The following is a 21485-nucleotide window of genomic DNA, read 5'->3' as shown; positions in this document are numbered from 1 at the left end:
TGTGGCTTTCACAGATCAGTACTTCTTCAATGAAGATCATCAACACGTACTAGCGGGAAAATGGGCTAGCTGAAATAAAAACAAAAGAGTAAGAACAGCTATTTCTGGCTACAGGGATAGTCCTTGGTCTCCTCAATTCTTCATCCCTCTAGGTGAGGCAACCCTAGTGCAACTCATGACAATCTTCCCAACATGTGGAATGTTGTACACACTTCTGCGAACCCTCCACTCCTACAAAAGGTGGGGCTCTCTGTCGCAGTGTCCAGGCAGGAGGATGGGGGCCGCCCCAACCATTAGGAGGCCCTATAAGGATCCCCAGTGGCAAAGAGGCTCCTGGAAGTGTAGATCTCGGCTCCCATGTGCCCACTGTTGCTGGTTGAGGGGTAGCTTTGTGCCCTCAAATTTAAAGAGGATGATAAGAATCGTGCAGGTCATGAGGTGGGCTCCTGCGCCAACCCCAGAAGGATGGACGCTCTAGGTTGCACAACTACGCAAGGCACGTCTTTCCCCCTCCACTGTCCCTGTAAGAAATGTGTAAATCAAGACCCTTGTCCAACTTTCTACATAGTAACAAGGGTGGGGAGAGAGGAAGGAGAGTGGGAAAGGTTAGTATATGGCCATAAATTTTATGGAAAGGTTTTTTTTTTTTGACACTTGCAGAAGTCTGGCAAGCAGGCTGCTACATTAATCCAGGTATGAATTGATTAGGGACTGGCCCAGATCTGAAGGAACGAAAAGGACAGGTCAGATTTGGGTCGTATTGTTGAGGAAGCACCAGAAAGCTCACTATGGGCTGGGAATGTGCCTAACAACTCAGTTGTACTCTTTCAAGCGCTTAGTACAGTGCTTTGCACATAGTAAGCACTCAATACCATTGATGACATCTTAGGGGGCAAGGGAGAGAGAGGTGTCAGATATTACTCCAAGGTAATAAGCAAGGGGGGTTGGGTGGACGACGGAGATTTAAAGTGTTGGCAAACTATAAGATAATTTAAAAAAAAAACCCAAAACCCCCCCACAACACAACAAAACCCCAGAAAAAGCTAGCCTCTACCTTTCCTGCACAAGAGAGGTGTATAGTTTAGTATTCTGCACCCAAGAGGTCTCTTATATTGTGGGAATTGATTCTCCCCTGGAACACAAGGGGAGGAGCTGGGCAGTACTGATGAAATCTCCCTCTGGCACTATTCAGTTTACAGGCTAACAATTAACCTCACCAGGATTGGTTGGATCTGAAACCCATCTACAGAATATTTCTTAACTTGGAGCCCTAAACCACAGAGCTTCCTTTCCCCAGGAACTTGTCCATCTCCAAATGCAAGAAATAAAACCAGGTAGTATGCCTTCAATTATGAATCCACACCACTGAATCTGGTCCTGGTCCAATGAAACCAGGAGGAATGGAAAGGCCTCTTTCTCAATCTTTTTAAACTTATGTACTCAGGGGGATATTCTGGCAAGCAAGTATAACCCACCAAAACCACAAGATTAACTTCTGGTAGCAAAACATTTTTTTTAAATTAAGCAAGCCTGTTTCTTGGGTAAAGGTTCCTCTACAAACATGATTTTACCTAAAGCAGTTCACCTATATAGCTGAACTTGTGCTGCAGAGAAGACATAAAAATAGGTGATATGCATTTAGTATTGTTTCATCTTCAGACAACCTATTCACCACCTCCAAATAAATCACCAACAGATTTTTTTCCACAATTAAAAAATAAAAATCAAAAAACAACACAAATACTTACCTCCTGCCTAAAAACTGGGAATTCCCTGGCTGAGGGAGTTACACCCTATTAATGCCAAAGCATGATTTCATTAATGAGGTAATCAAAATTGGCACTATTTTCACATGGGAGTCTTAAGGATTTATTTTCTTCACGTTTTGCCAAGACCTAATGTTTCTGCAGTTGTGGCGGATGGTACTTTTCCTTATCAGCACAGCATGACAAATAGAATGTGAATCACATTAAAATTATCTGGAAGTCCTATTTTGCAGCCAAACCAGAGAGTCATATGGAATAATCTCTTCCACTTTAAATAGATATTTAAGCCATAGTCTTAAACAGAGGTGGGCAAAGAACAGCTCATCGACTGATTTGCTGAAGCAGCTACACATCTACCTTTTAAGCACATATTCCCCTCCACCCCACCTTATCATCATCAATTGTATTTATTGAGCGCTTACTATGTGCAGATCACTGTACTAAGCGCTTGGGAAGTACAAATTGGCAACATATAGAGACAGTCCCTACCCAACAGTGGGCTCACAGTCTAAAAGGGGGAGACAGAGAACAAAACCAAACATACTAACATCCTCCCACCTTATAGCTGGGAGGACTATGTGTACAGCCTTTAAAATTTGGTATGTGGCCAGCCAGCTGAAATAACAGTCCATCTCTGCCTGTAATGAATAATATTCACGTCACTTTTCAGGGAAGCAGCAGCTTGTTTAACCCGGAGTTTTCAGCTTGATAGTATTTGTAAAGTACCTACTATGCATCAAGCACTGTTCTAAGTGCTGGGGTAGATTCATGCTAATCAGGTTGGACACAGTCCACACCCCACATGGGGCTCACAGTCTTAATCCCCATTTTACAGATGAGGTAACTGAGGCATAGAGAAGTTAGGTGACTTGCGCAAAATCACACAGCAGACAAGTGGTGGAGCCGGGATTTAGAACCCAGGTTCTTTGGGCTCCCAAGCCCATACTCTATTCACTAGGTCATGCTGTTTCCCTGGTCTCAAGATCTCTCTTTAAATACCCCCTTTCTTCTCCCCGCCCCCCTCCCTTCCTCTAGCCTTCACTCTCTCCTCAATCCTCCTTCTCCTCCTTTCACACCCAGAAGAATGTCCACAAGATCTAGAGTTAAGGACACAGGATAGCAAAAGCCAGAGCAGTTAATGTGGCTGTTGCCATAATGGCCATACCCCCTTACAATCTGTTCGGATACTTCCAGGAGTACCTGTATCTCAGGTTAAAAACCTCTGCCTTAGGATAACTGGGATACAATATTGCTATTGTAGTTACAAGTTTTAATGAACTGCACAGTGATTTGAAAGAGCTTTAAAAAAAATTCCTACAGAACTGATATTACAAGCATCAAGGTCTCCAAAAATCAGTGAAATGTAGTACTATAATGCCTGTGGTTTTATATTTCCAGTAAAAATGATTATTTATAATCATTTCTCTTTACAATGTACTGCACTTCGAATATGATTTAAGTTTTACTCCTTCCTTTCAGTTGGTTCCAATGCTGTATAAAGACAAAACCATTAAAGACATCATTTTTGATTAAGCACATCTAAAAAACAGGCCACCAGCTTATCCTGTATCGAGAACGTGAAGTTATTTACCTACCATCTCCCCAGCACCAATTAGGTTTTCTATGAATGGGTAGAAATAAATATTTGAACATCACTTACCATATCTGTAGCTTGATCTTCTTTCCTTGTAATTCAACAGTTTTGATCTTAAAGTCAATTCCTGAAACAAAGAATAAAGGAATAAAACTAAGATTAGCCCCATATCAACATGAACTATCATCAGAAAGTCTTGCCAGGATTCAGTCTCACAGCCTAAAACTGAGTGCAAGTTCTAGGCAATATGTACAACTTGAATTCCGTACACCACAGCAGAATATTATCCCCAAGGAGTCTGATAACTGTAAAGGCTAGCAACAGTACCTACTTCTAGGGCTGAGTTGAAAGTAGGAGTAGAAATAAAATCCGCCCCCCCCCCCCCAAATCTTATAATGTTAATGCACAAAAGATTCAGCAATACATAGAAAAACAGTGGCATTCTAGAAAGAGCCATCTAAACAGAAAAAGTCTTCAAATTAAGCAGCAAACAATGGAAACAAAATTAATCGGGTCCCCCAAGAATTGTGCTAGTGGTTTGTGCAGAGCAACACTCTCTCTTCTTTGCCAATTGTGTTCCCACTTGGACACTGAGTGCAGTAAGTGAATGGGCTGGCAGGGGAGCAGTACCCTGAAAAGTACATGCGGAGGATTCCTTTATTCCCCCCACACAAGAAGGACCTATTTACATCCAAAGAGATCCAGCAGAATGCTGAGACTATGCCTTGGTGCCATGACATAGAAGGTGGATGCCTCTAGTAGCTGCTGAGATCTTTTCTGCTCATGCTAACAAGCTTATTTTCTGGATTCCTGTCAGGCTTGTCCGCCTCCCACAATGCCCTAAATTGGTTCTTCAATCAGAAACCTACAGCACAAATGGCAGAGCCCCAACAAGCAGAAACAGGACCAGAATCGAATCTTCTGACTCCCGAAGTAGTGTTCTTTCCACCCTCCCAGCCCCCCCAAAAGTGCTGTGTGGTGCTTAATTTGCCAAAGGGAGGGCAAACAGGGAAAGTGAAAGTTCAGTCGAAAGACTCTTTGAGGTGTGACAGACCTAGGATGGCGTAAACTTCTTGTCAAGATACAGTAATCCTGAGCCAAGATTGTACTTGCTCAACCTTTCTGCTCCAACTCAAAACTTATTTCAAAAACGAAGGCCCACCAACACCCACCTGAGATTTCAACCTGTGAATTCCAAGGTGGGGAGGGAAGTGGGGAGATCCTTCCCCAGTAGGATCTGACAACTAAAGGAAAAGACCTCGGCATTTGTACATTTCATTTGCAATTTACATGTATTTATGCATCCATTTCTTTCAGTTTCATATTTGTAGCTTATGCTTTTTTTCCATTTTGAACACTAGACTAATATCATATATTGTTGCAACTTGCCATTTGCTACTTGCAAGTGTTTTTTATGCTTTTTGGTGTGCCCTTGTGTATTCCATTTATGTATTTGCTATCCTTTACATTATACATAGAAAGTTTTGAAACCAGTAGTTTTATTTGTTCCCAGACACACTATTTTCACACCTCTATTTCATAATGTACATTATATACACATCTATACATTATACATTATTTATTTAATGTCCCTCTTCCCCTCTACAATGTAACCTTGTTATGGGCAGGGAATGTGTCTACTGCCAACTCTATTATTGTACTCTTCCAAGCCCTTAGTACAATACTCTGCACACAGTAAGTGCTCAAATACCACTGATTGATAAAAAAAAAAAAAAAGGTGTCAAAGCTCCCAAACCTTTTGGGCACTTCAAATCCATTTTGGTTCCGTTTGAAACTAAAGCCAAGTGCTTGAAATGACACCAAAATGGATACCCAGCCTATGAGGAATACATTTTCTGCCCCAAGGATGTGTCCAGTTCTGAAAAAATCAATACACTCAACTGCAATTTTTCAATTATCCATTATCATTAAGTCAATCTCATATAGATTCTCTTTAAATTAAACCTCAGCACAGTAAATATACTTCTTCCTATTGGTTCTCAAGTAACAATAGCACCACATTTTGAATAGCTTTTGTCGCATATTCAATTTTAGCATTTCCACTGCTTCACTACTTCTTTAAGAGGCTGCATTTTTAGAGCCTCCTTAGGCCAACTGACTTTTCCTTCCAATAAATTTTCATGTTGGTGACTTTCTCCTTAAGTAGATGCTTAGAATTCAAGCTATGATTTTTTTTCTTAAATTCCTATGTGAAATATCCTCAACACTGAAATGGTAATACGAGAATAATGCTAGAATTATGTCATGGTGTCAGAAACAGAATACTAAGTTGGAACAGGCCAACAATCTGGCCTGGTGTGGCAACTGCTTATGCTTTTGTTTGTGTAAGTGTTCTGAAATTATCTGCAACATCTAATAAGGCTGAATCTCTCCCTAAGGGCAAGTGAAGCAACCCTGTATAGAGTTGAGACATCCATAGTTGGTAGGAAGGCCCAGTTCTTATGGACTAAATATTACTGCATCACTGAATTTCTCCAAGTGGCTTGGCCCTGAAGGAGTGTAGAGCTAAGGGCTGGTCCAGACAGGCATCAACAGCATACCTGAAGAGGGAAAGGGGGAGAAGGTGATGCTTAGGAGAGCCCCCTCCTTAGCTTAAAGATCGGAATTCTTGAGGTAAACATACTTAGTGTCCTCTAATCACTTCTCTAATTTGTTAAAAATAAAATGGCAAATGGCAAAGTGGTTTACCTACTGAAGAAAATATTCCTGGTTCAAAAGGAGAAGCCAATGTTTGGACAGTTCTAATATCTTGCGATCAACAGTGTGAAATTTGATATAGTGGCAAATAACAAGGCTGGCCCTAGAAGAATTTAGATAGGGCAGCAAGAAACTTTTGCACCCCCAAGGCTGAGTCACTCCAATGCCTGTCATGCAAGCACAAGGTGGGGGGTCTCAATATTTCTTACGTCTCTGGGATTTCTCCTCCCAGAAAAAACAACCCTGGATCCAGAATAGACTGCATTACCTTATAGGCAGCGGCAACACTCAAGGTAAGGGGACAGCATCAAAGACTCACCAGTCAATCCTATTTATTGAGCACAGTACTAAGTGCTTGGGAGAATACAACGGAATTAGCTCACCCAGGAAATTATGGGTTGGGGAGTGGAATAAGAAGTAACTGGCACTCCGCTACCCTCAGCGTTCTGGCCTGCTACCAGGTTAGTCCACCTTAAGGCAAGCACTGCTAGGGAAATAAAATAAGAATACTTTTTATTTTCCTTTTTAAAATGACTTGAGAGGTTCTCCTACTGACTGTTGATTTGAAACACTCTGACAATTAAAAAAAAGCTGAATGGAAAGGACATGCTCTCTGTCTCGTTTGTAGTAAGTCACCATCATTTACTTTACTTTCATCTCTTCTAAATACAAATGAGCTGAGTCAAAAATCAAATATACTCCTTAATTTGCTTAAATGAATTAGTGAAGTACAAAAAGGACAATCCCTCAAGTCACAACTACATTTTGTATCCCCAGGCTGAAATGTGATCTTTTCCAAGTCAATCTGAAGGACCAACAACTTTTAACTATTTCTGGACTGCCAACTGCATTAACCTCACATGTTTTACTCTTTCTGGCTTGATTTTTTTGAGGTCTGTGTGCAAAGCACTTCACTAAGAGCTTGGGAAAAGTACAATAGCACTTGTATCTACTTATATTCATCCTCAGCACTTATATATGTTTATTCAATTACATCCTCAATTATTCATTTTGGCTACTCCATTTGTAAATAACTTTATGTCTGTCTTCCACAGAGTTTAAGCTCCTTGTGAGCAGGGAATGTATCATTTCTTTTTGTAGCAGTAGTATTTATAGTACATCCATTGTGTGTAATGCACTTTACTAAGCACTTGGAAAGAATAAAACAAGCAGTGACACATTCCCTTTCTAAAGGAGCTTCCACTCTAAGGTTTTCTACTTCCCAAGTACTTAGTACCATGCACTGTATCCAATAGGTACTCAATAAATACAACTACTAAAATAACATTAGTAGATATGAACCCTGCTTTCAAGCACTTGTCACCGCATCCTCAGCACTTATGTATATACCTGAAAATTTTAATGTCTGTTTCCCCCTTGAGACTGGAAACTCCCTGTAGGCAGGGATCTTGCCTACCGCTTCTGTTGTACTTTACTCTCCCAAGTCCTTAGTACAGTGGTCTGCCCGGAGCAAGTGCTCAATAAATACCATTGATCAAAAGAGCTTACAATCTATCTGGGGACAGAGACACTACAATAATTTATATATAGGAGGCGGGGGGAAGAGAAGGGTATGTATAAATGAGAGAAGCTAGGAAAATGAAATAAACTCCTACTAAAATCCAAAGAGGAAAGGCAGGCTCTTTGGAGCCATGGGGCAAGGCAACCCCCAGCTGACTCACGGCACTCAGATACAGCATCAGCACAGCACTGTGGGCATCGTGGCCATCAATGGGCCCTGCACACAAAAAGAACCTCATATGAACTTCACATTATACTGGACCAGCAACTGTCCAACTACTTGTTCGTGGACCATTTTGGGAGCATGACTGGCACAGATGAGAGAATGTGAGTGGCACTGCCCAAGCCATCACTGCTACAATCAACAACTGCACTGTGCAGGTGTTTGGTCTTAAAGTCTCAGGGTCAGAGGCCCTTCCTAACAGGAGGCTCCATCACCAATGCTGGTTGCGGTTTTCAAACCTGCCACGGGCCAGCAAAAACAAAAATCCAAGGGTGTACTGCTCCTTCCACAGATCCTCCAGTTCTGGGTTTGACTGCAATCTATCAATCCTATTTTCTGAGCGCTTATTGTGTGCACAGCACTGTATTAAGTGCTTGGGAGGGTACAAGGAGCCCTGCCCACAACGAGCTTACAGAGCAGTGACTGGAATTCTCGACTATTGGACATGATACGGAGAACATGGGCCAGAAGAGCCCATGCCCAAGCCCAGCTTGTTTACTGCTTCAGAATAATAGCAGTAAGTTTCCATTAGTGTTAGAGGTCAGTGGAACTACGCTCATTAATCAAGTTGGCTAGTCAAATGCCCCCAATATGCTTTACTAGTAAGTGCCTTCCCATTTGGCCTGGGCAACCATAGTGCAAGTTCAGTACATGTTTTTGATTAACTGTCCATAAGTTCTGACTCAATGCTTGGTCTGGAGATAAAAACAGTAAATAATATTTCCTTTTTTGTTTTTTTTTTTGACAGGAGAGTTAATACTAACAGTTCTGCTCACTAATGGACCATTACTGTGCTGCTATTGATTACTCAAATCCAAAGGTAAAAGGTATATTTACCCAGACAGTTAACCTATAACAGAGTAAGGGGCTCTCTTCCCAACTTCCACAGTAGTTACTCAAGTAGCACAGCTGATTAGCTGAAGACTGTATTAGCTGGTTTCTAGTGTACAAGCCAAATCCAAGAGGCAGTACAGACCCCTTGGGGGAACTTTAGGCAGAAGAGAGCCTGAACCAAACTTGAGATGATAGTGGAACTCTCCTATAATGCTGGAGTCATGCTATTGCAGAACCCTGCATTAAGGACAACTCGAAGTTCTCAGTGTCCAACACTGCCCATGGGTGCACAGACTATTGCTTTTGACACATCATGCTGTACCCAATGAGGCTCAGGTTGTCAGAAAAAACATTTCCTACTTGCCAACTTTCTAGCCAAAATGCATACGTGAAAACTTGTGTTATGGTAGAACTGAGTGCCCACTGACCTGAACAGAGTTCAGCTCACTGCATCCAGATCACTAGAAAATGTTTATAAAACACCGGGGAGAAAAAGGGAGTGGGGAAAAGAGAGAGTGCCCGCACGCTCGCCTCTGAGGAGAAGATGCATACTATCTAGTATGAAAATACTAGATAGATCAAGTGTGATGGAGAATGAGAGGAACAGCACTGAAGCCATAATGCTGGGACCTGGTGAGCAGTTGGGAAAGGAGGCCCTAATAGCTGTGTCATTGCGTGGACTGGGCATCATATCTTTCCTCTCAAACTTAAGCCAAAACTAGTTTACCTGATTCTGAGGTCCTCGCTGCCCAGTGTCAGGAGGGAAGCTGTACAGGGATAGGCAATAGCCTCCCCAAGGCCAAAGAGAAGCTAAGTCAGATCTCATCTTGGTTGAGCGGTACCCTTGGGAGGTAGCAACTTTCAAGCATTTTGAGGATCACTCCTTAGGGCAACAGAGCCACTACCAGAGTGATCATCTGGCATGATCATTAGCCACCTTAGTACTACGACCACCATGTGCACTTGGTGTTTTCCATGATTAAGGGGAGAAGGGCGTGCAAACACAGGACTTGGCCAATGTTGGTAGCTCACCAGTGGGATGGGCTACAAGGATCCTTGACTTCTGTCACCTGGAGAAGGGCAACCTGTACTCTGTAGTATCCATGTGGCAGTGACCTTGAGCCAGGTGGTTTAACATGTGTTTCCCCTGCTAGAATTTAAAGTTTGTTCTTGAACATTTTTCCATAGGAAAAAAACCTCAAGAATAAGCACTTTAAAATAAACAAAGTCAATAAGTCATGTCCTACCAGAGTTCCCTGAGTGTAGGCAGCTACTTTCTATCTGACAATTGGTCACAGCCCAGCTCTACCACTATTGTGAGCAAGGAAAGTGTGTTTCTGCAGTTTCCTTTAACTCTTTTAAGGATAGAGGACCATTTGCCTGAGTTGATGAGAAAGGAAATTAAGAGGGGCTAGTGTCTGTATTGTAGATCAAATTATGGCTAAATATATGCCAAATTCTGGAATTTATCATAAATGCATGATTCACCTTATGACTGTTCAAGGGTGGAGTTTAAAATTATAGGAAAGCACACTTCCAAACAACGGACTGTTGCCCATTCTGAGCTGCACCTAAAACTAGCCATGAGGAGGCAAAGAGTATAATTTACTGGCTTTGTCGTTTCATGAACTGAACCACTTAAAGCCTAATGTAAAATAAGGAATGAAGAATTGATTCAATTATGGTATTAAGTGCACTGGTTTTAAAAATTCTTAGGCATGTTAATGACATTTCACATACAAGGAATCTGCTAATCATTCATCAGTTTCTCAAAATCTTTTAAAACTAGTATAAGACACTGATTCCAATCTTTAATTTTTAAGTGGCAAGAAAAATTAGAGTTAGAAGAACTTTTCTAAGCCACATTGTGGCAGATTGAGATCCAGGACACAGCACCCTCATTCAGTCTTTTTGTTCATTTCAGAGGTCACGCGACCTCTGGAATATGTAAACTTTTGTTTTGAATGACCACGGAGTAATTTTTTTCTTAAACAGAAATAGAAGAACATCCATTCATCTTTCTGGGTTCTCTTAGTGACAAATTTTTAATGAGCAGAAATTCTTCATCAAGAAAGTTTTCAGTAAGATGTTCTACGCAACAAATGACTGCTATTTAAAGCAAAAACAATTATCGGTTGTAAGAACTACTGAAGCCAATAGTCAAGCAACTGAAATACTGAAGAACTAATACCTAGACTGCATATTGTTATGCTGGTTAAAATTGAGGTGATATGTTTTCTGGTATTTCTTAGGCACCTTTTCTCTATGAAGCTCAACGTATACTACAGTCATTATCCCATTCTTAGAGTAGACAATAGTTTTATCCCCATTTCAAGATGGGGAACCCAAGGCCTTTAAGTGACTATATTAAAAGGTCACAAAATTAGTAACAGAGCAAGAAATAAAACTGATCTCTTTGGTCCCAACCCAATAAGTCATCAAGACTAGTTTTTCTAGAAAGAAAATTATGCTGAGGCTAGAAATGCAACTTTGGTGCCCATGTTTTTATAACTAAGACCAATAATGAAAAGTGAGCTGACACCAAGAAACACTCATATTTTACAACAAAATTGTAGAGTCTCTCATTGCGTATGTGTTTATCTCTGTTCACCTTTCTCTCTGAGGTCACATGGAAATCCTCTGGTGACCACAAGGGAAACACTGCTTTAGATTCTTTAGAGATTTCACAGACTATTGCTCAGAAACTTCAGTATACTTGATTAGCATTAACTGGAATTTTTTTTAATGCAAGGAGAAAAATGACCACTTTCCTCTCTACAGTACTCTGCTCTCTCTAATATTCCTTCACCTGGATGTTTATCTGAAATATGAGAAAGAGCATGGGCTTTGGAGTCAGAGGACCTAGGCTCTAATTAATCCCTGCTCTGCCATCTGCTTGCTCTAAGAACTTGGGCTAGTCTCCTAGCCTCTCTGTGCCTCAGTTTCCTCAATTGCAAAGAATGAGGATTTCATACCTGTTCTCCTTCCTATTGCGAGTCCCATGTGGGACAGTGACTGTGTCCGACTTGGTGAACTTGTACCTATCCCAGTGCTCAGAACAGTGCTTGACACATAGTAAGAGCTTAATACCATAATAGTACTAATCAAAAATAAAGATATTCCTCACAAATTTTTTCTCTAGGAACAGTATTTTTCATTTTTGTCTTCATTGCCAGATCTTATTACAACTAGATAGTTTAAGAAATTTACAAATTAGCTGTAAAATATACTAGGGGCTACTAGCTCTTCAGAAGTCCTGAAGGCGATGAGGGAGACAGGGAAGCCAAATGCTCCCCTCACATCTCTTATGTGGATGCCACTTGGACAACTGGTTTACATCTAGTTCAACCACTCGGCCTCCCAACATCCTGCATATTGACTACAATTAAAGTGTCTCTGGCCGGTCTGCTTCTGATGCCAGGGGCCTGACTGCATTCCAGAAGCTAACTGTTTAAGAAACTGACTTGCAATTCACCGTCAAGTTGGCACATAGGTGGCACTGATGGAATTGTGTTGCATTTCAGCACAAGCCAGCTATTGCTTCACACTGCTTCCCAGCACCAGAGAAGGGACACTTTGCTTGCCCTTCGGAAGTCCTAGTCACTGGAGAATCCCTCCCGTACACTCTCTTGCCCTGATCTCTGTCTCCACCTCAACACATAGGAGCCAAATGCAGCAAAAAGCTAAAGCTTAATTACCTTGTTTGCTAAATTAGAATCAATTTCCCCAACTCCCCATTTTAATGTCTGTGTTAAGCTAGAGGGATTTTTGCTATAAAGAACATGCAGTATAACCTCTAATTCAGTCCTCCATCAAGCCTAGGATTTTATTTCTCAAGCCTGCAAACAGAATCTCAAATCCCCATTCCCCCCTCCTCACAAAAGACACTGAAGAAAAAACAATCAAATAACCTGGTAGTGGATAAAGCACTAGGCTGAGAGTCAGAAGGTCATGGATTCTACTCTGAGCTCCACCACTTATCTGCTGTGTGACCTTGGGCAAGTCACTTTACTTCTCTGTGCCTCAGTTACTTCACTTCTCTGTGCCTCAGTTACTTCATCTGTAAAAGGGGTATTGAGACTGTGAGCCCCACATGGAATAGGGACTGTGTCCAACTAGATTTGCTTGTTTCCACCCCAGCACTCGGTACAGTGCCTGGCGCACAGTAAGCACTTAAATACCGTCCTTATTATTGTTAAATGAGAAATTCCTGTTTCCCAGTGTAACATACCCTATGATGGAACACTACCTGGTCAACTCTAACACATCCCTCTCTACCTTTTTGATCCTCCCTTGAATTTCAACAGGATTACAGCTAAAGAAAACTTCATGCCTGAGGAGCGAAAAACAAGAAAATTGTTTATCAATGCCTTGCACAGCCTAACAGACTATTCTACTATAACACTGAAGAAGGTTACAATAGCTTAAGTTCTGTTGATAAGACAATGTCTACTGAAAAAACTTACTTTGCTATTAAAAAAAAAACCAAATGTGTTCTACAGATAATTTTTGAAAGCACGTAAAGTTGTAGAACCAAATACAAGACCAAAGAACACATGGTTTTCCATTTCCACAACTTAATATGTTGAGATAAATATTAATTTGTCAAATCATATAAAGAATATCACTATCACTTTGCAAAAAAGAACATATTTTCACTCCAATCTTTCCTGAGTGGCCATCCTGGAGGAAGGACTGGCAACAACAGCTGGAATACCTTGACTTGTTAAACATTTTAATCTGCTACATTTCCTGGAGATATTTTAAATCAATACAGATTCACTGGCAAGGATGAGATACCAGATGATCTCAAGGCCTCTTCCAGTTTTAGGATTGCTCAGACTTTCCCAGTGGCCTAAAGAATGCTCCTCCTTCAGCATCAAACCATACTTCCCCTCCCATGATTAATTTTGTCACCTCCCCAGTCATGCCAGCCCCATCAACCACCAGTCGTGCATATCTATCTGTTAATTTTTAAAAAAATATTTATCCACTTAATTTTGTACAATGGAATATTTTTCAATCTCTACTGTTGCTCCCATTCAGCTGTAAAATTTTCTGGAGCAAACCCTTCTTCTTTTGAATATTTTTCAAGGACCTAGTACTGAACTCTGAACATATCAGGCACTCAGATACTACTGATAAGGAAAAACAACATACAATACACTCCAGTTCTCCTAAAATACAGGACAGATTCAGGAAAACTTGGGCTACAGCATGTGTTCCTAACCTGGGGCCACAAGGTTATTTCTTCTGGCATTGGATTGTGTTCTATACCCATATAGATGTTATCAGAAGAATGCTCTCTAGTTCCCTAACAGTGTTCCACCCAAAGCATATAGAAAAAAAAAAAAAACCAAACACATGCTATGGAAGAACTGGGTACATCAACTTGGCTATCAAGTCCTTACTTAGGTCATTACCATAGAAATGATGTTGTGCACAGTGTTTTCTGGGAAAATTTATCCTGGATACAAACTATTTTACCTTAGTAACAGTGGCCTGTGTTACAATGACAACTTCATGTATAATACTGATGGTGGCAGCTGCTGCAGCAGAGCAAAGCAAGTAGAATAACTGCTGCAGCAGAGTGGAAAAAACTACAGATGGAAGCAATCAATTGACCTTACTGAGAAAACTACTGGCCTTGCTATGTCAATCTGAGTTGCTCCAACAATCACAGATTTCCCTACCTTCTGCTGCACAGGCCTCACAGTTGACAGAAGGAGGGAGGAAAATCCCAGGGAATCAAAAGGTGGAGTCTTCAGTGAGTTTCTTGTTAAGGCAAGAAAGACTGGAGGGTATCTGACATTCTTGGGGAGTGGGTGCGAGAGTGAAACAAACAGCCATGGGGGTAAGAGCTGGCCTCTGCAACTCAGGAAGAAGCTCCTGGACTCCTGTTCCTTGGCTCCCCAACTGGTGCATTCTAACCAGCCCACCACTGCTAAACCTCTGCCTCTCCTTCCTCAGGCTCCACTAATTGGGGTAGCAATCTTCAAGGAAACTCCCACAAATCATAAGCTAGAGCCTGGCAGAGAACAGAGTGGACTTCCAAGGCCTGAAGCCAATGGAGTTGGGGAGGTAAAGGACAACCAGGAGAGTCTCTTTCCCTTTCTGCAGCCACTGTCTCACCACTATTAGACAATGCAGTTGAGAGTGGGAAAGGAAGTTTAATTTGTATAAAAATTCCTTCCTCTACTCAATCATTCAAGGGGCTGAACCTTCTTCAAAGGTTTCATATTAGCATCCTTGGAATTCAGAAAACCCAACCCCAAATATTCTTTCGGCTAGTGGGTTCAGGACAAAGAGGAACCAGGCTAGATTAGATGAGGCCCTGAAATTTTGGCATGGGCAGGGTTCCACTCCTTGACCAAATAAGCATCCAAGCGTGCTTTCTGATCTCAAAACCCAACTTCTGTGCAGAGTCCCCAGCAGAGAAGACTATCTCTGATTTTGGCTTTCCAGGGGAGAAGAAAGTGGAGGCAGATATACAAGCAGAGATTTGCCCACAATTAGAAAAGGGCCAAATATTTGAGGCCTTATACCCACTCCACCTATTGGCCGTCCCTCCTTTCCGCTCCTGTCCCACACACAGTCTAGCTAAGGGGAAGTGAGATGAAAATCCTGACTTCTATCCTCCTGAGCTTTCTCCCTGGGGGTGAGTTGAGAGCATCAGTACCAGGCAGCCAGAGAAAATGCCCCTCTTTTTTTCCTAAAATAAGAAGGTGCCAAAGTTTATCTTTTTTGATGGCCACTTTAAGCTCATTAAGGGCAGGGAATGTGTCCATTAATTCTGCTGTACTGTACTCTCCCAAGTGCTTAGCACAGTGCTCTGCACATAGTAAGTGCTCAATAAGTACCATTGATTGATTGATCTTGGGAAGGAATGAGAAGATGGATTTAGAAACTGTGGAAAGTTCCTTGACCACTAATGCACGGTGGGGGAAGGAAGACCTCAGAATCAGAATCCCTAACCTTGGCCACTGTGAGGGAAGAGGGGGTTGGGAGTGGAGGGTTTCTAGCCCAGGAGAATCTTCCCGCCTTTACTTGTGCCACAGTGGAGAGGAGCGAGAGGGCCTTGGTGGGGAGAGAGGCAGAGGAAATGGAGTGGCCTAACTTGATAGCACTGAATTGCCTCCAGATCCTTCCTTAATGGTAGACAAGAATGAAAGTGGGTCTGATGGCAATAGCATATGTGAAATCCTAGTCATGGCTGAAGGGTTAACTTCCCTGCCAGGAAAAACTATGTTTCACTGGCTCCATCCAGAAGAAAATTTGGAAATGACCTGGAATCCAGGGCTGAAATGGAGCTCAGTCCCATTATCTGATCCGATGCCTCCTTACTTTAGAGGAAGCAGGTTTCTAGCCACTTCCATTTTCAGTGCCAAGCATTTCCATTTCAGTAGTGCACAGCCACAGTCCCTGATGTGCCAGGGGGATGAGGGGGCTATTCACCCCTGATCCAAACCAAGCCAAGTTGGGCTTTCCTGAGCCCAAGCAAAGCTCTGAATATGAGTACTCCAGCTACTGAATTTATTGAGTGCTTACTGTGTGCAGAGCCCTGTACTAAGTGGTTGGGAGAGTTCAGCGAAACAATATAACAGACACTTTCTCTGCCCACAACGAGCTTAAGGTCTAAATGGGGAGACAGACATTAATATAAATTTTGGATAGGTACATAAGTATGTACATACTCCATCACCCTGACAGTGAAAGACAGAGAAGTGGGATTTCAGCAGTTTCTGGCCTCCAAGTGAGACTTGACAAGAATACATCTGAGAGATGGTACTGATGTAGAAGCAGCACTTTTGAGAAAGTGAGTCTATGCAAAGAGCAATGAGAATCAGTAGTTGGGGAAGTTTTTGGTGTTTCTTAGAGCTAGGCAAGAAGGAAGGGCCTTTTTCTGCAGGGGGGTGGTGCAGCAGGGAGAGGGGGAGGGCAAGAGAAGGGAAAGAGTCTGAAAGATTTTCCTTCCTTGGTGATGGCAGGAAATCCAGATGGCAAGATACTAATGACAGATTTGGGCTGATACATGAATCACTTTTCAAAGGCATCACAGTCATGGAAGGTAGTTAATGAAAGGGAGGAGTTCCACATTTGGAAAGTTCTCCTCATATCCCAGGGGCTGTTTTGCCTTTACAGAAGACAGGTTCTCATTTCCATCCTGTTAGAGAAGGGAAAACTGAAAGTGGGCATAACTCTGCAAGACTTTCTGACCCTCTGCCTTTGAGTCAGCAAGAGGTACTAATACTTTGGGTAAGGCGGGGATGATTTAGTATGCTATTCCATTTCTATGATCGAGCGCACTACATCACCTTTAGAGAACATTCGCTTTTCTAACTGTGAAAGGTGAAAACTGGAAGATGATGATCCATCCCCCATCCTCATCCTCCATCCCCATCCTCCATCCCCCGCATCTTACCTCCTTCCCTTCCCCACAGCACCTGTATATATGTATATATGTTTGTACATATTTATTACTCTATTTATTTATTTTACTTGTACCTATCTATTCTATTTTATTTTGTTAGTATGTTTACTTTTGTTCTCTGTCTCCCCCTTCTAGACTGTGAGCCCACTGTTGGGTAGGGACTGTCTCTATATGTTGCCAGCTTGTACTTCCCAAGCGCTTAGTATAGTGCTCTGCACACAGTAAGCGCTCAATAAATACAATTGATTGATTGATTGATTGATGATGATACTTCTGCCTAAACTGTCCAATTGGTGAGGCAAGAGGGACACAACTTCCTGGGTAATTTGGGTGGGGGAAACGTACCTCTGTGATATCCAAAGATAAACCTAAGAAGGGCAAAGAAAGAGGATTCAGATCAAATTCCATTTTTCAAGTCTATTTTGGGACTTCTGTGAGAAGCAGCATGGCCTAGTGGAAGGACCCCATGACTGGGAATCAGAGGACCTAGGGTCTAACCCCGGTTCTGCCAATTTCTGCTGTGTGACCTTGGACAGGTTACTTTAGCTTCTGTGCCTCAGTTTCCTCAACTGCAAAACGGGGATTAAATACCTGTTATCCCTCCTACATAGACTGTGAGCCCCATGTGAAACAGGGACTGTGAACAACCTAACTTGCATCTACCCTAGCATGTAGAACAGTGCTTGAAAGAGTGAGCACTTAAATACCATAACTTATTTAAAATATTTGTTTAATATCTTCTGTTACACAGTAACAGAAGCCTGGAAACCATTGGCTTTTAAATGTGCACAACTCGGAAACACACCACAGAAAAGTTCCACCGCTGGTTTGATCCCTGAGAATGTACAATTCATTTGGGTACTACCACTTCAGGCTAGGACTTCCTGAACTATGAAAAGCATGAAGTACATAAAGCCAACTGTTCAGTTTCAACTTTGGATTTTGATTCTGGCATAGCTTCAGGAATATAATTTATTCCTGAGAAATTTGAAGTGTTGCATATTAAATAGGGATACCATCGTTAGCAAAGAGGTTGCTCTATCATGCATATTTCATATTACTGGTATACACCGTGTAATGGATGCAAAACAGCATGTCAACACAATCACGGTTCTTATCAACCCTAATAATTTACACGAGGCAAATTGCATAACCTCTCCCATCTTGGAACCACTTGACCTCTAACTTAACACTCCTCCAGCGTGTTAAAGATATGCTACTATATTTAACACTTGTTAAATGGCCAAATGGTACCAGATGCCATATTCCAGCACATAGAACATATGGGTACTAAGCTGTTTTTTATTAAGCTTCGAGAACATTGGCTCCCCACAGTTCCCTCCACTTGCTAACCCCAGGCACAGCACCAGCAACTTCAATACGCATGCATGCGTACATGGGTACAGTAAAAGTTTTATGATCCAGTACCTCGAAGACGGAGGTGTCAGTTATTCAAAAATTCTGGTTAACCTAGAGTCAGGGCTACCCGGGGAATCTTTCCCAAGAGGGGTTTCACTTAAGTCTTATAAAAGGACTAACAACATCTAAACAATTAGGAATAAAGGTGGGTCTTCTAGAGTGGAATTTCACTGCTCAGAATAACTCTGCTGTTAGTAGGTATGTGGCCCCTAGATATCTGTCCCCACCACCAGATGCTACAGATTAGGAGAATTACTCAGGCTAGGAGAGCCCCCAGCCTAGCTACGTGGCTACTTTAGGTTCATCAAACAGCCCAGTTCAGGTTTGTCGCTAGAGTGCCAATACAGAATAATAATAATAATAGTAATAATAATGATGGCATTTGTTAAGTGCTTACTATGTGCGAAGCACTGGGGAGGATACAAGGTGATCAGGCTGTCCCACGTGGGGCTCACAGTCTTAATTCCCACTTTACAGATGAAATACCTGAGGCACAGAGAAGTTAAGTGCCTCGCCCAAAGTCACACAGACAAGCTGCGGAGCTGTGATTAGAACCCATGACCTCTGACTCCCAAGCCCGTGCTCTTTCCACTGAGCCATGAAGACTGCCTTTGGCATGACATTACCAGTTACCTGACTCTCATGAGGGAAGACTCAAACATTGTAATTACAGTAACTCAGCCTGCTGGGAGGAGATGCTCCTCGCAGAAGATCAAGGGTCATTATTGCTCTTCTACTGAGTTTCTTCAGAAGTGCCAAGTGCTAGAGCTTTCCAGTTGGTAAGGTGAGAGATACAGTGCTTTTCTGTATGTTTGTGTGTGTGTGTGTGTGTTGGGGAGGTGGAAGGGGAAAATGAGTGAGAGAGGGAGTGAGTGGTTGTTTCCCTTTCAAACAACGTTATCTGTGGACTGTAAAATTTACAAGTGGGGAAAAAATGATTTCCTCTTCTCCCCGTCGTACTTTGTACTCTGGTTGCAGCCCAGCCACATGTGCTCCCTTCCCCACCTCTGTGCTCAGCACAGACACACCCGAATTCAGCTAGGCTATCACTGTTTCTGAAACTTCTGTAATATGTGAGTATTTTCCATATATTATAATCATAGGGGTTGGCCAATTTTTATTTTTATTTAAGAAGAGTCAGGCACCACAATTCTTACCTTCAGAAAATATTAAGTTGGGCCCACTGCATTCAACTTATCTTCCTAGGGTGGAAGAGTGTGAGTGCCGGGAACACAAAGATAACCCGAAAAGGAAGACATATGGGCACTTGCTCAGATACATGGAACAGATCTATGGGAAGTGTGCACACTGAGGCAAAACCTGGGAAAAGGCTTGCATCCATGCAACACAACCCATCCTCACTCCTCATTCCATTCCTAAAATTAATCCAAACTGGGATATCCTACAAAAAATTATGCATAGGTGAATTATACAATCTGCACAATTTAAAAATCAATATGAACATTTTCACCAGATTAAAAACACACAGCGAACCTCTATCATTTCTGGAGGAGGAAAGGGATTCATTTATCCTTAGCTCTGCCTGGGTAATATCTTCTGTGTTTCAGCTTCTCTTCCTTGGCAAATTTGTACTTACTACAAACTAGTTTTGCTACAAAGGCTAGATTTATCTTTATGCATGTACAAGCTGCACAGGGAGATCACTTTTTTTTTCTGCTGGTTTAAGAATGCACGTGGAGCTACCTGGCAGCAACTGCACTGCAGATTAAACTTGCACTGCAGTCTATTCCAACATTGCTTAATCTGTGCAGCAACTGACAGCTATCCAGGGCACAGACCACCACACAAGTTAGCAGTGTTGTCCAAACTGTCCCCCTTATACACCTCAGACACCGAGTCCTCTGCTCAACCGCATTACATGTTTACAGCTCATATCAATCTACAGACAGCATCAATTCTCTATTTTGTAACAACTCACAATTTACCCATCAGATTACTCACATGAAATTGCAGCTTGCACGAAATCACAACATATGAAGCTGTGGCTATCTACAGCACTCCATAAATTAGTACTTTTCATAATCATTTTCACTGATGCACAATAATACCAACCGTGCAGTACTTTAGAACAAACAGCAACTCAGAAATGCAGTGACTGAGACTGGAATTTTTAAGACTTCTTAAAAATCAACCCAGCTGTATTTGGCAGTCTTGCAAATTCACATGGACCTATACCTAGATTTAGATTTGCAGAATTTTCTGGATTAAGTGATTTAAATGCAGCATTTTGTTCTTTGCTCTAATAACCTTCTGTAGTACAGCTACAGAACAGATATGCTTCCTTGATGGATAACACTTTCCCCTAATTATTGGGTAATTTGCATGAAAAACTATGTTATGATGCTTTATTACAATAAAAAAGTATCTGCTTTTTGGGGGGTATAATATTTTTTAATTTTCAATGTTTAGTCTATTTTCTTTGAAATTAAGAGATTTTCTGAATCACATACATCAGTTTATACTGCACTCAAGTTTTAAAATTAGAGAGAGGTAGAGAGTGTGTATTTAAATATCATAAGGAACATTCAAGTTTTAGGGTCAAAGTACGGAAGTATTACTTTCAGTTTGTAATTTAAAAATCAACCAGCAGTTTAATCCATTTATGACTAAGTGAAAGTGCAGAAAACTTCTTTGTTCAAGGAATGAGTTTGTGTATTTTTTGTTTCGAGTAAGTTAAATGTCCCTATTTATAATCAGTAAAAGAGAAAAGAGAGAATTCACTACAAGTTATTTCACTTTAAGCTGTACTTTTCAGAAAGACATTTACTATGTATAGGAAGATATACCTACACTTAAAAGTCATTTGGCTTTAATCTTCTTATGTATAGGTGATAGAAAACAGAAAACCTCAGCCACACTTTGTTCTCCTATGATGTGGGGGGGCATGTTCCCGACAAACCTGCATTAAGGAAAGCTTGTTCTACAGTGCAGAAAAGGTCACTGGTGCCACATGCAGGC

At 41.6% G+C, this 21485-nt stretch overlaps 1 protein-coding gene across 1 annotated transcript in view; it reads right to left on the bottom strand.

Annotated features, from left to right (window-relative positions):
• Positions 1–21485, bottom strand: part of RAB10 (RAB10, member RAS oncogene family) — a 49009-nt gene that overhangs the window by 12720 nt on the left and 14804 nt on the right. Inside the window, exon 2 of the mRNA XM_038750975.1 lies at positions 3427–3487. Coding sequence (XP_038606903.1) covers positions 3427–3487 — 61 coding nt within the window. The remainder of the gene's footprint in view (positions 1–3426; positions 3488–21485) is intronic.

This window comes from Tachyglossus aculeatus, chromosome 9, assembly GCF_015852505.1.
Source record: "Tachyglossus aculeatus isolate mTacAcu1 chromosome 9, mTacAcu1.pri, whole genome shotgun sequence".
Taxonomy (NCBI): domain Eukaryota; kingdom Metazoa; phylum Chordata; class Mammalia; order Monotremata; family Tachyglossidae; genus Tachyglossus; species Tachyglossus aculeatus.
This window is presented reverse-complemented; position numbering and strand designations above follow the sequence as displayed.